Genomic DNA, 15475 nt, shown 5'->3' with positions numbered 1-15475 from the left:
TTTTTGAAATCTGCCAATCTTTAAAATTACCAGAAATGAAATGTGGATGTCCAGTAGTGATAAAAGGCACTATAATATGCAAGTCAAATTGTGTGGACCAACAGCAATATAATAGATCTTTTAAAGAAAGTTTCCTGGACTCTATTATGTTGGTGACTGCCACCAGAGGGCACTCTAGCCTTTGCGGAACATCACAGCAGAGCCATTAAGCACTTCCCAGTTCCTCCTCCCAATCTGAGGAAGCAACAGAGCAAGGCAGAAAATAAACACCAGTAGTATATTTTTTTCCATGTGATTTTACTAGATATATTTTCTTTTGTTTTGTTTTTATTTGCATCTTACAAGTCAACCTTAAAAACAGCAGAGGAAATGAGCCATGCCTCTTTTTCCAGTTGAGTGGAAAGGGGTAGATGACAAAGAATAAAAGCACAAATGAAATTTCAGATACATTTCCACATGAGCATCTTGCTGCAAACACCATGCAGTGTTAAAAGTTACATCCCCATCATGCAAAGACATGAAAATATGTGGTGATTTTAAATCCTGGTTTTTATTATCGAGTCTCTCCGTGGGGCATGCTTCCCTTTGAACTAATGGTAGAGATTATCAATACAGAGCAATTCCGCTTCCTCACAGTAAGAGAAATGCAAAACCACTTTTTCAATGTTAAATCCGTTTGTAATGGTTTTTTATGTGGTGCTGTGATTGTGTGGGAAAGAATAAAGAAGAGGCAAGGAGATTTCTTCCTGTCTCACAAACAATAGGTTTTTGCAAGTCTGCTCAATTCCCATTCCCTGGGATGTGGCTTTCTGGGCGTTGGAATTATGCCCCTCCCCCAACACCACCAATTTCATGTGTTGCAAAAATCTAGTGAAGAACATTTTACTTTTTTAATTGCTTGTGATCAAGCTTTATTTTATGCAATTTCTCTTGTGAGAGGAGGGTAGGAGAGTAAATACATTTGAATACCTGTATCACCTGCCGTGTTCTATTAGACTGAAGAAGAGATACATCCTAATACTTCAGTTGGACACAGTATTTTTTCACATAAAGTGACATTTGGATCTTCAGTGTTTGTACCTAAAATTACTCACCAAATCATCTATGTGGCTACATCAAAAAGTTGTCCTTCTTTCTTGCAAAGAGGTATATATCCATGAATTAAGGGTTGAATTTCTATAGCACCTCCCCTCAAAACACTCAAAATGACTTTTTCATTTTAATCTGTTTCATGGCTGTGACCTTGTTTGTGATTTGAAGTCTCCCTGAGGAAATTATCACAATGACAGAAGAATTTGAGAGAGAAAAGTCAGAGGACTAACCCCTACTCACTGAGTTGGGTCTCTGACATCTGATAGACACACCTGAAAAGAAAAACAAAATACACTCTATTTCTTTAAACACGCTTCTTTCATCTAAGGTCTCACAGCACTAAACTGGGTAAAATAGTGAAATTTTTCAGAAGCAAATTAATAAGCACAGAGTGATAAGGTCAAGCCCCAGTTCACAGAGCACCCACGGCAGGGGAAGGCAGGACATTAGAAAGAGATGGTGCTCAGGGTCTGGAGTCCCTCAGGCTTCAGGTAGATGGACCCACATAAAGCTACCCTGACCGGCCTGGTCCGTGTGGAGCCCAGCACCATTAGGGTGGATGACCCACATGAGACTGCTTCCTAATAGGTCTGCTCCAGCAGAAGTTTTGCAAGAGAATAGGCATATAGGGAGGGACTCAGAGTCCTGATGCTCAAACTTAAATTCTGGCCCCACCAATTGGGATTTGGGGCCAGGCACTTCATTGTATCAAAAATCCACATTCATCCCACTTAGACTACTGGGTAACAGGAAGTGGGGGGGGGCGGTAGGGAGTGCAGATGGAGGGCTTGTAGCACACTGATTTGCAAACTAAAACGTTCTGAGTAAATAAAGGCCTGGATTCATACTGAAATCTGATTCACAAGCTTCCTGGAGTCTTAGCAATTTTATGCTTTAGGATTCTTTGTCGAATGTGGAATGCATCCTAAATTAAACTACAGTAGCAAAACTGAGAATTCTTAAAACAACATAGACTCTTCATATGCAAGATGGATGTGTGATTCGGGTGTGTATTTGCAAGGTACCCAACGGTAAGAGTCCCTATGAGGCTCTAGTCTGGGTCTACAGGCCAAAAACAGAGGTTAGAAGTCATCATAATCCCTAAGCAGAGAGCTTCCAGATCCTAGACCTTACAGGAGCCACAGATTTGGACTAACTTCCTCTCCAAGCAGCCATATATGGTTCTGAGTAATTTCACAGCCACAGACTGTGGCTAGAAGAGTGGGTGCAGGAGTCTCCCCTACCCAAAAACAATTTGAGACATAATTACTCCCCAGCAAGAAACTGGAAGTAGTCCAGTTTTCTCAATATCTTTTGGACAGGAAAAGTGACTTGAAGTCAAGGCATAACTTACCAGGTTCCTTTTATACTGAGTGTCATGAAAAGTATCACCCACTCTTCTTCCCACTCTGCTCTATCTCCATCCTCCTCTTAGTGACTGTAGCTGAGGCTGGAAACTCAAAGAAGCAGTCTCCTGCTTCCTAACTCAGCCCAGTATGGAGCAAAAGCATTTCTTTACAAAGTAAAAATGACTAATGATCAGGGGATCTGGGTCTAAAAAGATAGGGTGGAAATCATGCAATGCAATATGACTTTCATTTGGGAATGTTCTACAAAGTACATTTTAAATACCAAGCAAAAACTGCTAGGCCAACTTTCTTAAATGACTTGAGCAGAAACTTTAAGCCTCAGTCAAGCCATCTTATGGGCTGATTGAGCTTTTAAGTTTGAATGTACTAAAGGAGTTCACATTAAAAACTCAGTCAAAGAGGTACTGATGAAAAATCAAAGTAAAACATGTAAATGTATCCACAAGTTCTGGTCAAAAGTGTTTAAGGATCTACAATTTAGGGAAAAAAAAACTGCTCAGAAGTTTATAAGTTAATGTTGTAAACCAAATAAAAAGTACAACTACTCTGGAAAGCAGTATGGAGATTCCTCAGAATGCTAAGAATAGACCACCATATAACCAGCTATCCCACTGCTTGGCATTTATCCAAAAGAACTAAAATCATCGTAGTATACTGACACATGCATACCATGATTATAGCAGTGCAATTCACAATAGCCAAGTTGTAGAACCAGCCCACATGACTGTCAATAGACTCATGGATAAAAAAAAAACGTGGTATAAATCCGAAATTAATTTTTTTAGGATAAAGAAAATGTGGTATATACACACAATGGAATTCTAGTCAGTCACAAAGAACAATGAAATTATGTTATTTACTGGAAAATGGATGGAACAGGAGAACATCGTGCTAAATGAGATAAGCCAGACTCAGAAAGTTGGATGGAATGTTTTCTCTAATATGTGGAAGCTAGAGAGAATGAAGAAATAACGAAAGGGGATCTCATGAAAATAGAAAGGACATCAGGAAAGTAAAGGTGGGGGACCAAAGGGGAGGGAGAAGGGGCAGGAAGGGGTAAGAACTGGGGAACAAATATGTACATGTATGTATGAACATATCACATTCCCATATATATGTACACATATGTGTGTGTATATATACATACACACATATACACACATACATACACACATATGCACCAATTTAAAAATAAATAAATAAATAAGAGGAAAGCCTATAGAGGAAGGGGATCAGGGAGTGGGAAGGGGATAATACTGGGGATTGAAATGGAGAAAATGTGGTATATACACACAATGGAATTCTAGTCAGTCACAAAGAACAATGGTATGCATGTGTCAGTATTTCTATGCTGTATTCATTTATGAATATGTCAAAATTAATCCCACTATTATGTATAACTACAAAGCACTAAAAATTTTAAATATGTAGCTGGGCATGGTGGAACATACCTATAATTCCATCAGCTTGGGAGGCTGAGGCAGGAAGATTATAGGTTCAAAGCCAGCCTCAGCAACTTAATGAGGCCCTAAGCAACTCAGTGAGACCTTGTGTCTAAATAAAATACAAAAACAGGCTGGGGAGGTAGCTCAGCGGTTAGGTGCCCCTCGGTTCAATCCCCAGTACCAAAAAAAAAATATATATATATATATATATACATGTATATATATATATATATATACATGTATATATATATGTACATATATATATGTACATATATATATATATACATATATATATACATATATATATATATTTATGAATCACAAGAAGAAAAATGTGGAAAATCAGTACAGTAGAAGAAGAAAGGGACAGATAGTGAAAAGGTTCTAGGGAACAAAATTGACCAAATTATATTGTTTTATTGTGTGCATGTACCAGTATGTAACAACGAATCCCACTTTTATGTATAACTATAATGAACCAATAAAAAAAATAGAAAGAAAAAGAACTGTGAAAAACAAAACCAAAAAAGAGGTGGAAAAACACTTGGTGTCATTCTATGATTTCCTCCATTACATTATTTCTGCTTTCCCTTCACACTTGGTTTACATTCTGAATCCCAAACCACCAAGCTTCTAAAAACTGCTACCTTATAAAACCTGCTATTCACAGAAAGAGCCATTGCCAGAATAAAGAGGTTAAAGCACCAGACTCTCAAACCAGACACCACCCCATTCCGGGACCAGGTGACCCCTCATTAGGCACATCTCTACGCACTCTGCTGCATTGGGTGCAGGAGAACCTTTGCTGAGCCAAACCAACTGATAGGGTCCCTCATCTCAGAGAAGTTTCCAGTACTTCAACTTGCTTCCTGTTTTGTGTTTTGTTTCTTAATGTTAAGGTTGTTTTTCTGTTGTTTTAGAGTATGAAGACTTCTTAGGAAAGTTTGGGGAGATACTCAACAACTATTTCCATTTAGGGTTGCAGACACAATTCAGGTGGTTATCTGCATTTAAATGTCAAGCCACACTTCGATGCAATAAAATGAAATGTGTTACGCTAACAATTTTCTAGCAGCAGGTAGGGTCCAAATTGGTTCTCAGTGGGTTGTGGTTATTATTAAGGTGAGAAATCTTCATTGTGATTAGTGAACAATATCATATTGCTTCTCTGTTGAGCTCTTTAATAAACCCGACATTTCTATTGATATTTAGTCAAAATAATACATTAGTTGTGTTTCATTTGGCCTAGGGTTTATGGACATAAACTTAAAAGTTTATTTAATAGAAGGGATCGCTTAAGATGAACGTTAGGGGAAAGACTTACAATGAATACAACAATTTAAGAGCTATGAAGAGAATTAGAGACAGAAAGAAAGATCTCAGCAAATGAAAAATTATTAATACATGCCCCCATAGTTTTCTCACAAGATTTCCTGAGCATTCCTGGTACATTATAGTGCAATCTAACTCTGATAAATCAATAGTATCCTTAGTTTTCTCAAGCAAAAGTATGTATACTTCCAGAATATATAGGCTGAACAAAACATAGAATAGTATATGATCTTTTAAAACACTACTAATTTGAGCTTCTATAAATATATTTAAATAAAAAACATAGATGGCTATTCACAAAGCACACCGTGACACATGAGCTTACAAAAATAAAACAATCATGTTAAAACCTTTAGTTTTTGAGTCCCCCACTTCCCGTACAGATACTAAAACAATTCCGATGCCAGAATCCTCTTTCCAATATTGATCCCAGGAAAACTGGATATAAATCCATACTGTTTATGGGGACCAAGCCAAAGACAAAAGCAGCAGAATGTTCCTTGTTGGGCCTGTTAAGACCCTCTACAATCAATCCTGCAGGGAGGCCAAGGAGGAGCAGTGGTCTCCAACTGTGAGGAGTAGTTTTTTTCTAACTGCTGTGACAAAAGGTACATTAACCATATCCCCCAATCCAGGTAAATGTGAAAATACCACCCAGTCCTGAGTGAGTGTAACACAGCACATATCCCCTCCTCGGGCCCTCCTACACGCCACTCTGGAAAATATTTCTCAACAAGTGGAAAAAGGACCACCCTTCTATAGCAATGGCAAAGGATTTTTGTTCCACCATCCCACTGTGACCTGTTCCAGCTGTTGCTATACAAAGCACACCTCCATTCAAAGAATGCTTTGGAGTACTCTGTGGCCCGTCAGTAGAGAACGTTCATGTTTCTTGGGGGAAGAAATGATACTTCTATGACTCATTATCCCTAGTAAAATTGGATCTTTTGTGCACGGTACATTGAGATTCTCTTGAAAGCAGGAGATAGAAGATAGGTTTCTCACATCCCACCTAGAGCCTACCATCTCCACAAGCTCCCAGTAAGAACACAAAATCACGTCTGCTCAGCTGAACCCCATCACTCCAGGCTCGATGACGGTGAAACTCGATGGGGAACCAGGAGTCCTGCTGCATCTGGTAACTGTCTTCAGCTAAGCTGCAGAGGGGAACTTCAGTTTTCCCATCAAGGAGAAACAGAAGCTCCTGCAACATCTTGTAAAGTTGCTTTCAGTAAAATACAAGAAGAGAGAATTCTGGCTTTTTTTCTCAGATAGAATTTTCCAGACAGGCCGGCGAAGGGGGCTCTGTGAGTTCCTGTGATGTGCCTTCAGGTTCACTCGGGGCCTGATGCTGCTGATAGATGTCCTGGATCAGGAGGGTGTTCATGACCTTCCACTCTCTGTACTTCCTGGCTGTTAGTTTCGGATCATCCAGCAGCTGGTTGATCATGGCCAGATCATGTTCTTTACACTGCCCAGGAAGAAAAGGGGGAGCACAGGGGGATGGCATGAGCATCTGAATTTCAATAAATTATCTTCACCCACCCTCTGCGAAGGCATGGGCACATTCATAAAATTATCAAAGTGATTTTACACATCGATATTTGAATCCTTGCACCAGGCCTAAGCAATCCGACACCACCTCTGTTTATATATGATGGCCATAAGGAAATTAAGTATCTTCCCAGGAGTTAGGGGGAGAATTAGACAGGAGCCCAGGTCCTCTACACTGCTCTTACCTGATCTGTCCATGACTTACACCCCAGAAATGACCCTGTCTTGGTGTTAGCATAACTGTACACCTCCAGGAGCTGAGAATTATATGCAAAAGCATTTCATTGACCCCCCCCCACCAAACTTCACTAAGTAAAACTAGGACAAACACTTTAACGCATAAAGGAGCACTTTTTAAATTTTTTAGTTATTAAATTCTTAATGGATTTTTGATAAATTGTATTTAATCAGCATATATAGAATAAACAGGTGGGTTATCTTTTTAGTCAAGAAACACCAACCTCATATCAAAACGGTATGTATTCCAAAAATGCTGATAGAGTAAAAATTCCATTAGTGCTATTTTATCTGCCTCCTCAGAAAGCAGTGACTCACATTTTTTTTTTTTAATTGTCTGCCTTGGGTTACAGTTTTCTGAGTCAAGGAATGGAGTAAAAAAATAATATACATCATTTTCCATACTAAAATAAGTAGATCACTCAGCTCTTGACAATTTTATCTCAAGTGGTTTTCTTGGTCCCTAGGACCCGAGTCCTTATTTTGGAGGCACAGTCCAGTACATCACACTTGCTCTGCCACTGTGACCTCCTAAGTGAGGGCCCCGCCCCAGCCCCCACTTTACAGCCACATTCTGCATGGCAGAGCAGAGCAGGGATGCGTCCACCTGCCGAGTCCTCTTGATGATTTCCCTGTGTCCCAGGCCCCTCACCAACCTCGGCTGCATTTGTTGATATTCCCCTCCCTCTGCCTTTCTACGCTGACAGTATTGACCTGCAAAGGCTGGTTCATGCCTCCATGAAGCCAAGTGGCATCCAGCGGACTTTAATTTCCAGAGCTGCTTTCACATGGAATGCCTTCTAATCTTCCTTTACCCAATTTCTCCACTTACCTCAAACATCTACACTCGCTTCAAGCAGCATGTTCCCCAGAAAACCATCCCTAGACTCCCCAAGTTGGATTATGGAGCTTCTTCATTTTTATACTCTCCTGCCATCAGATGCTCTGAACCTACCGTGGTGTATATAGATGCTCTTGGATCTGCCACACAGGGGACATGTGTTCCTCATTGCTGTACACTCAGCACCCAGCGCAATGCCATGTGCCATGTGCCATGTACACACTCAGCACCTTCCCACGAGGGAACCACTCCCTCTGCCCACCCCAGGGCAGCATGTGTAGCTAGAACTTCCAACCATGCTTGCTGGTCTCCCTCCCAATTCAGGGCGACTGCTAGTAAGAGGACTTTCCCTGCTATCCAGTAATCACACTCTCACTTATCTTTTCTCTCCCCATCTCCAAAGTAACTGTTTCAAACTTGTCACCTTACTGGGCACGGTGGTGCACACCTGTGATCCCGGCAGCTCGGGAGGCTGAGGCGGGAGGATCACAAGTTCAAAGCGAGCCTCAGCAACTCAGCAAGGCCCTAAGCAATGTGATATCTTGCCTCAAAATTAAAAAAAAAAAAAAAATTTAAAAAGCGCTTGGGATGCAGCTCCTGGGTTCAATCACTGGTACCAATAAAAAAAATTAAAAAATAAAAAAAAACCACTGTGATCTCATCTTGCAGCAGCCCCTCCACCTCACGCACAGCTTGCTCTGTATTTTTTGAGGAAATGAAAATAATCAGAAAAGTACTCCCAAGTTCCTATCACTCACTACCTACATCAGCAGAGACGTAGGCGCCTTCCCTCCGGTTCATACAGATAAAATGTCTGTGCTCCTCGCAAAGCCAGTCCCTCCACGTGGACACCACTGCCCCTGCTCTCCTGTGACTCGCCAACTTCCCACCTCGGCTGGGTCATTCTCCCAGGCTACCTGCACATGGCTGCTTCTCCCACTTTAAAAGTCCCCTCTGACCCAACCCCTATCCAATCACCCTCCATTTTTCTCCTTATCCCCCGTGTCCCTGTGCCCATCTGTCACAGACACTCCTGCCAGGTCTCTGCCCCTATCATCCCACCAAAACTGCTCCTGTGAAGGTCAAGAGTGACCCCCACATTGCTGACGTCAAACACAGTGGAGCGGGAAGAAACCAAAGAGGGACATCCAGCCGTGGTCCAGGACCCAGAAGCAGGAGAAAGAAAGGGTGAGTAGATAAGCAGAGGGTTGTTTGTGGAAGTCAGGCAAGGCCCAGAGAGTTTTATTTCTTTTCTTCTCAGTTCCCAATATTTATGCTTCAAAAAATTCTTTTTCAAATAAAATATGAATAAATAATAAGCTTTCATCTTCTGACAGCCCCTCAGTGCTATTAATATGAAGTGATTCAGGGAGTTTTATGTTTTCTAAAGAAACTTAGACATCTGCTTCAGAGGGAGATCTTAATATTTTATTGAGAAAACTAAATAGAATCTTTGAAGATTAATGAAAATTTGGGAAATTGATTTTTAAAAGGCAAGAATGAATTAACTGCCACTTTAAAACTGATAAAAAATTTGGGGGGAAAAATTAAAGGTCTTTGGGAATGAGGTTAACACTTCTCACTTGGTTTCCTGCTCTAAACAATCCAAATTTCTTGCTATTTGGGTGAAATCTGTGTTAGATCTTGTATAGATAAAAGAAAAAACTATGAACAAGAATACAGAAGTAAGCTGGGCATGGTGGTGCATGCCTGCAACCCAGCCCCTCGGAAGGCTGAGACAGAAGGATCAAGAGTTCAAAGCCAGCCTCAGCAATGGCGAGGCACTAAGAAACTCAGTGAGACCCTGTCTCTAAATAAAATACAAAATAGGGCTGGGATGTGCTTCAGTGGTCGAGTGCCCCTGAGTTCAACCCTTAGTACAAAAAAAAAAATTTTTTTTTAAATACGGAAGCAGGGCATTAATGAAACGGCAAAACCTTCTGAGCTCCCAGGCAAAGTGCCCTGAGGGCCGGAGCTTCACACAGTGGCCCTGTTCCTCCTGGCTGCCGCACAAGGCTATCGAAGTAGCTATCAAAGGCTACTTTGCCAAGGTCCACCTTTCTTTATGTCAGGCAAGCAAGGTTTCAGGGTCGCCATAATGCCAGAGAATGTGGATTTTTCCATTTATCCTCCAAATATTCAGTTCATGGTCTGACTCAAGACCTAAGCATGTTGGCACAGTGCCCATCAGTGCAGCTTCAGGGAAGACAGAGTTCATGCCTGGTGAAATAGGCCAGAGTGACTGAAGGAGTTTCCTTCTGCCCCACTAACCATTCTATTAATCATTCATTTTAAAATAAAGACAGGCTTACTCAAAAGTCCATGAATGTTGAGCTAGCAGAAATTCCAAAAGATTTCCATTTATAGTGTATGACATAACAGTTTGCTCAACTTCCAAGAATTTCCCCAAGAGCATGCATTCCAATAACATCCCAAAGGAGGGATTTTTCTTTATGGAATGCACCTATTACTAACATAAACATTATTACTACAACATTTTCTTTGTTTCTGCATGAAACTGCTACTCTTGCTTCACCCCATTCCACCTTTGAAGTATTTTTTTTTCTTGGTACTAGGGACTAAACTCAGGGGCACTCAACCACAGGGGCAGGGCACATCCCCAGCTTTTGGGTCTCACTGGGTTGCTTAGTGCCTCGCCATTGCTGAGGCTGGCTTTGAACTCGCAATCCTTCTGTCTCAGCCTCTCAAGCCATGGGGATTATAGGCATGCATCACCGTGCCCAGCTTGAAGCATTTTTTAAACCAACCTTTTATTACAATGCAACTTTTTATTACACAGAGAAAAGTGCCCAGACAGAAAAATTTGTGCTTGATGAACTATCACCATATAACCATATCCATGTAACCCTAACAAGGGTCAAAAAACGACCCTTACCCAGCACATCTGAAGCTCCCCTTCTTGCCCCTCCCAGCCAAATCCTCTTCTCCCTCAAGGACAACTGATACCCTGCCTTTTTTTTTTTTTTTTTTTTTTTTTGGTACTGGGGATTGAACCCAGGGCCTTGTGCATACAAAGCAAGCACAATACCAACTGAGCTATGTCCCCAGCCTAACTGCTTTGAATCTTAAAAAGAGATAAACAGTAATTACTATTATAGCTTTTCAACATGAATAATCACGTATGCTAATTTCTCTTTCCCCATTGGATAAGCTGATATGCTTCATTTTTGTTTGCTATTTGTTTTTCACCAAGGCCAATTTCCACATCATCCTCTCCTCAACCTCCTGACCTTGACAGGTCCACATGACATGGACTACTTTCATCAGCCCTAGAACAAGACCTAAAGGATCTATGGAAAGGGCTGTTCTCCTCAAGTGAATAGAGGGCAGTCCAGCGGGCCATTGGAGGCAACCCTATCATGGAGCCTAATGTCCATATGTCCTGAGATTCATCTCCTTGTACAATCCCTTCCCTGAGTATGGACCTCCCTAATGACATGCTTTTCTACTAAATAGAACACTCTAGAAATAAGGTGATGTTGACTTCTAACTCATGCTGCTTGTTCAATCTCGCTCTCTTGCTCACTCTGAGAGAAGCCAGCCTCTAGGCTGCGAGCTTCCTATGAAGGCGTCCATATGGCAGGGAACTGAGGGTGGCCTCCAACCAACAGCCAGAGAGCAACAGAGACCCTCAGTCCAACGACCTGCAAAGAACAGAGACCTGCCAACAACCCAAAGAGAACTCAGAAGCAGATCCTTCCCAGGGGAGAAATGAACACCGCCCTGAGGGACACCTTCGTCACAGCCTCATGGCCGTGTTTATTCACAGATGCAGAAGCTTGTCCAAGCCATCCCCAAATTCCAAAAACCACAGAAAGTCTGAAATAGTAAATGCTTATTGTTGAAGTTGCTAAGTTTGGGGGTAATTTGCTACCTAGCAACAGATTACCCAGTAATATACTGGGAGAAAAGGAAAAGTTGCTGAGTTCATTGATGACGTGGCCAAACTGCACAAAAAAAACCCAACTGTCACAGAGGGCCCTGTGGACTTCTTTGGTTGGTGCATGCCTCTGTGAAGGTCTGACATCTTTAGTCCATTGCTCTATGGAGACTCAGGGGCCACGGTCTCTCTCCTGCAAATGGTCCACGTGGCTCCTGGTCTCCTTAGCCTCCTCCTCCTATTTCTCCCAACATGGGGAGTAGCGTATCTTCTACTGATAGACACTGCACTTCCTGGAAGGCCCTTCCCTTTCCTTCCGGATACTCTTCATCTCTCTCTTACTGACCAGTTGTCATTCACTGACCTGACGGTAAGTCACTTCCTTTCTCTGGGCAACCAAACCCCCAAGATCATCTCCACTGCATTCACACCACACTGCATTCTAGCTGTGTGTTCTTCTCTCTGTTTCCATTTGCCCAGGGTTTTTCACTCCATGGTCACCGTGACCTAGACTAGTGCCTGGTACACAGTATGATTCAGGAAATGCTGCTTGATGAAAAGTTATTTACTCATCTCCGTTTTTTGCAGACAAAGACAAATAGTAAAATTCCTACATACTATGGCATATTACACTGAGTGACTCACCACATTAATCAATTCTGTACACACTGTGGAATAAATGCTAGTAATATATTTCCATCATTTAATATTAGGGAATTTCTCTGCACTTGGAGTTTCTTTATATAATTAAAAATACACTTTTTTTTTTTTTTACAACTTCATCTTTTCAGCCTTTAGTGCTATTGACTTGCTGTTGACTTACTGGAATTCTGACTAACAAGAGCCCTTCAGCCATGTCTTTGTAGCTTTGTTCTTTTGATTACTGACATTTCTTTTTTAGGAAAAGGACTCAAATTCTTAATGCAAAGGGACATGAGTAAAACAGAATTAAATTGCAGGACCTATCAAGGCTTTTCAGAATCTACAAATGTTCTGCTCATTTAGGACTATAAGTCTCCTGGCTTTCTCCTGCTCATGTTGTACTCTAAATGTGAAAGCAGGATGCTTTTGTTATAAAGAAGCATTTTAGTTATGGGAGACCCTGAAAATAGCTTTAGTACATCCTGTGCACGGTCCCTCTCTCCCATTGTGAAAACATCTGCTCCTCTGTTACCACAAGATGTCTGCTGCTCACTGCCGGGCTCTCGCGGTGTTACTTGGCTGCAAGTCCTACAGCTGAAAGTCTTTGCTGTACCAGAAAATGAGGACTTTCTCCCAGATATAGCTCAGAAGAATGGCACCCTCAAAAGAATCAGGTGAAAACCCAAGAGCTGATTTTCACCCACTGATGATCTCCGTCTGTAGTCAACAGTTCCTGAGCCAGGTACTGTGCTCGGGGACACCTTAGTCACAGCCTCCTGGTCATGTTTATTCAGAGATGTAGATGCTTGTCCAGGCCATTCCCAAATTCCAAAACCACAGAAAGTCTGAGATAGTAAATGCTTATTGTTGAAGCTGGGGGGTTGGTTGCCAGGTACAGTAATTTTACTGAATGTTTGTCTTTGTCTGCAAAAAGTGAGGCAGAAGGGCTACAAAAACAAATGGTGTGTGGTCCTTGCCATGTAGGAGCTTAACATGTGAAATTTCATAGCAGAGTGAAAGTAAAAGGAAGGCCTACTGTGGAAAATCACCATGGGTGCCACTGTGGAAATGTCCTAGTCACTGAAGGATGTCCAGGGTCACCTTACTCTCTAAAGATGCCACTTACCCTTACTGACCTGGCCTCCACCCCCACAAACACACTGTTGTTATCACGAACCTCTGCGGAGCCCGTCCTTCTTTGCCTCACATCCAGAGAATTTATCCACAGTCTGAAACCGTCTTACCTTCAATGTGCTATTCAAGGTTCGGATTTTGTGAAGTTTCTCATTGATGGATGGGTTCTTGCAGCGTTTCACAAATGACTTTCTCAACTCCTTTTTGGTCGAAGGCCGGCGGTCCCCAAGAGGAGACAGACTCGCTTGCTCTAATGATTTATAAAGTTTCTCCATTTCATCATCTTCAGGTGCTTTTGTTTCTTCTTGTAAAACGAAGAAGAGATAACAACAAAACCAGTTAAAACAAGAAGAAAACGTTAGACACTGTGGTCCTACCTGCTGACACCTGCATCTCAGACTGAGCTCCAAAACTAGAGGAAAATGTTTTTGTTTTGTTTTGTGTTTTCTTGTCTAAGCCGTGCTCTCTTTGCAAATCCTGGAGAAGGAACTGCTCGAGGCCCCTCTTCCTGCCTCTGTTGGTTCCTCCCTTGGTTTGTGGCAGCTTAACTCCAGTTCACATGGTATCTTCCCTGCCTGCATGTCACGGGGTCCAAACCTCCCTTTGCATAAAGACACCAGCCATAGTGGAATAAAGGTTCAATAACGCCCTCATTTTAAAGAATTGCAAAGACATTTTCCAATAAGGTCACCTTCTGACATACGGGGGGAAGGCAATGAGGACTGTAACATGAGTTCAGGTGGGACATAATTCAGTGTAAGAGTCTACCTGCTGCCCCCTCAAATTCACTTCTTTATCACACGAAAAATATCTTCATTCCAGTCCAACATCTCCTCAATTATCAACATCAACCTAACACCAAAATCTCATCCAAATGTTATTGAAGTTGGGTATGGGTGAGATCCTGGTACAGAATACCTCTCCAGCTTTGGACCTGTGAAACTAGATCGATCATCTGCTTCTGAAACACCAGGTGGAACAGGCAAGCCCTGCAAGTGAGCACACACTCCCGACTTTGAACTCCACGGCCTTGGCTGACCGCTGGGTGTCCTTCTCAGAACTGCCCTTTGAGAACGATGCCAGCCTGTGGCCTGTGGTTGTGGTCAGAGAATGGCCATTCGTCACTCTGCACACACTCTCCTCCCCTCTCTACCACATCTTCCCCTCCCCGGCCCACATGAAGTGACTAGTCATGCAGCCCACAGTGCTGGTCACAGTCCATGACTCAGTGATGAGCAAGGGATTCAGGTCAAGCCAATGGGGCCAGGAAGACGCAGTTCCAGGACTTCATTTCAGGGGTATCAGAGAAGCATCTCTCTTACACAGAATGCTGCGGTGACGTGAGCTGGAAGTTTTCAGGTGGCATCCCAAGAACAACCCAGCTAATCCACTCTGAGACATGGCTTTTGATGAGACCACTGGTGCGCTCTCGGCCTGTGGGAGCCAATCTCTTGGTTAAGCTCCTCTGGGTTTGGGTTTCAATCCTGTACAACTGTACAGACCTCCCATGATGCCCAGGTCACCCAAAGAAAATCATGCCTTGATGTTGCCTTAATTTCTCACACAGAATTTCAATCATGTATTCTTTTCCTTCCCTGAAAATAATTCAGGGAAAGATCCACAGCAATATTTCTTTTTTTTACCATGTGCTCTTTGGTGCTTATAATGCTTTACCTCCTGTCCTGAGAACAAACCCGGGAGACCTACACAAGAGAACCCCAACAAAATAGGCTCATCAAGGAGAAGAGAGAAGCATAGAACAGCACCCTAGGAGCCCGGAATCAAGCAGACTCCATTCACTTTACAGCTCACTCCACTAAGGTTAGGAATCCTGGAGCAAGAATTAGTTTTCTCCCACCAATCCCAGAAAGTTACCACGAGGGCTCCCAACAGTCTTGTAAAATGGAGAGCAAAGATGATGTATTAA

At 42.2% G+C, this 15475-nt stretch overlaps 1 protein-coding gene across 7 annotated transcripts in view; it reads right to left on the bottom strand.

The window, feature by feature from the left end:
* Positions 1 to 4304: 4304 nt before the first annotated feature.
* The window catches only part of Ipcef1 (interaction protein for cytohesin exchange factors 1), a 145002-nt gene continuing 133831 nt past the window's right edge, over positions 4305 to 15475 (bottom strand). For 6 of the 7 annotated variants that reach the window (XM_078018855.1, XM_005321385.5, XM_078018857.1 and 3 more), the window contains 2 exons: positions 13659 to 13852; positions 4305 to 6710 (listed from right to left, as the gene is read on the bottom strand). In XM_078018855.1, the coding sequence (XP_077874981.1) occupies positions 6507 to 6710; positions 13659 to 13852 (398 nt within the window). In that variant the 3' untranslated portion in view covers positions 4305 to 6506. The remainder of the gene's footprint in view (positions 6711 to 13658; positions 13853 to 15475) is intronic. The other variant, XM_078018856.1, reaches the window with a different exon arrangement.

This window comes from Ictidomys tridecemlineatus, chromosome 8 (genome assembly GCF_052094955.1).
Source record: "Ictidomys tridecemlineatus isolate mIctTri1 chromosome 8, mIctTri1.hap1, whole genome shotgun sequence".
In the NCBI taxonomy this organism is placed as follows: domain Eukaryota; kingdom Metazoa; phylum Chordata; class Mammalia; order Rodentia; family Sciuridae; genus Ictidomys; species Ictidomys tridecemlineatus.
The sequence above is the reverse complement of the archived record's forward strand: the minus strand, read 5'-3'. Positions and strand labels throughout refer to the sequence as shown.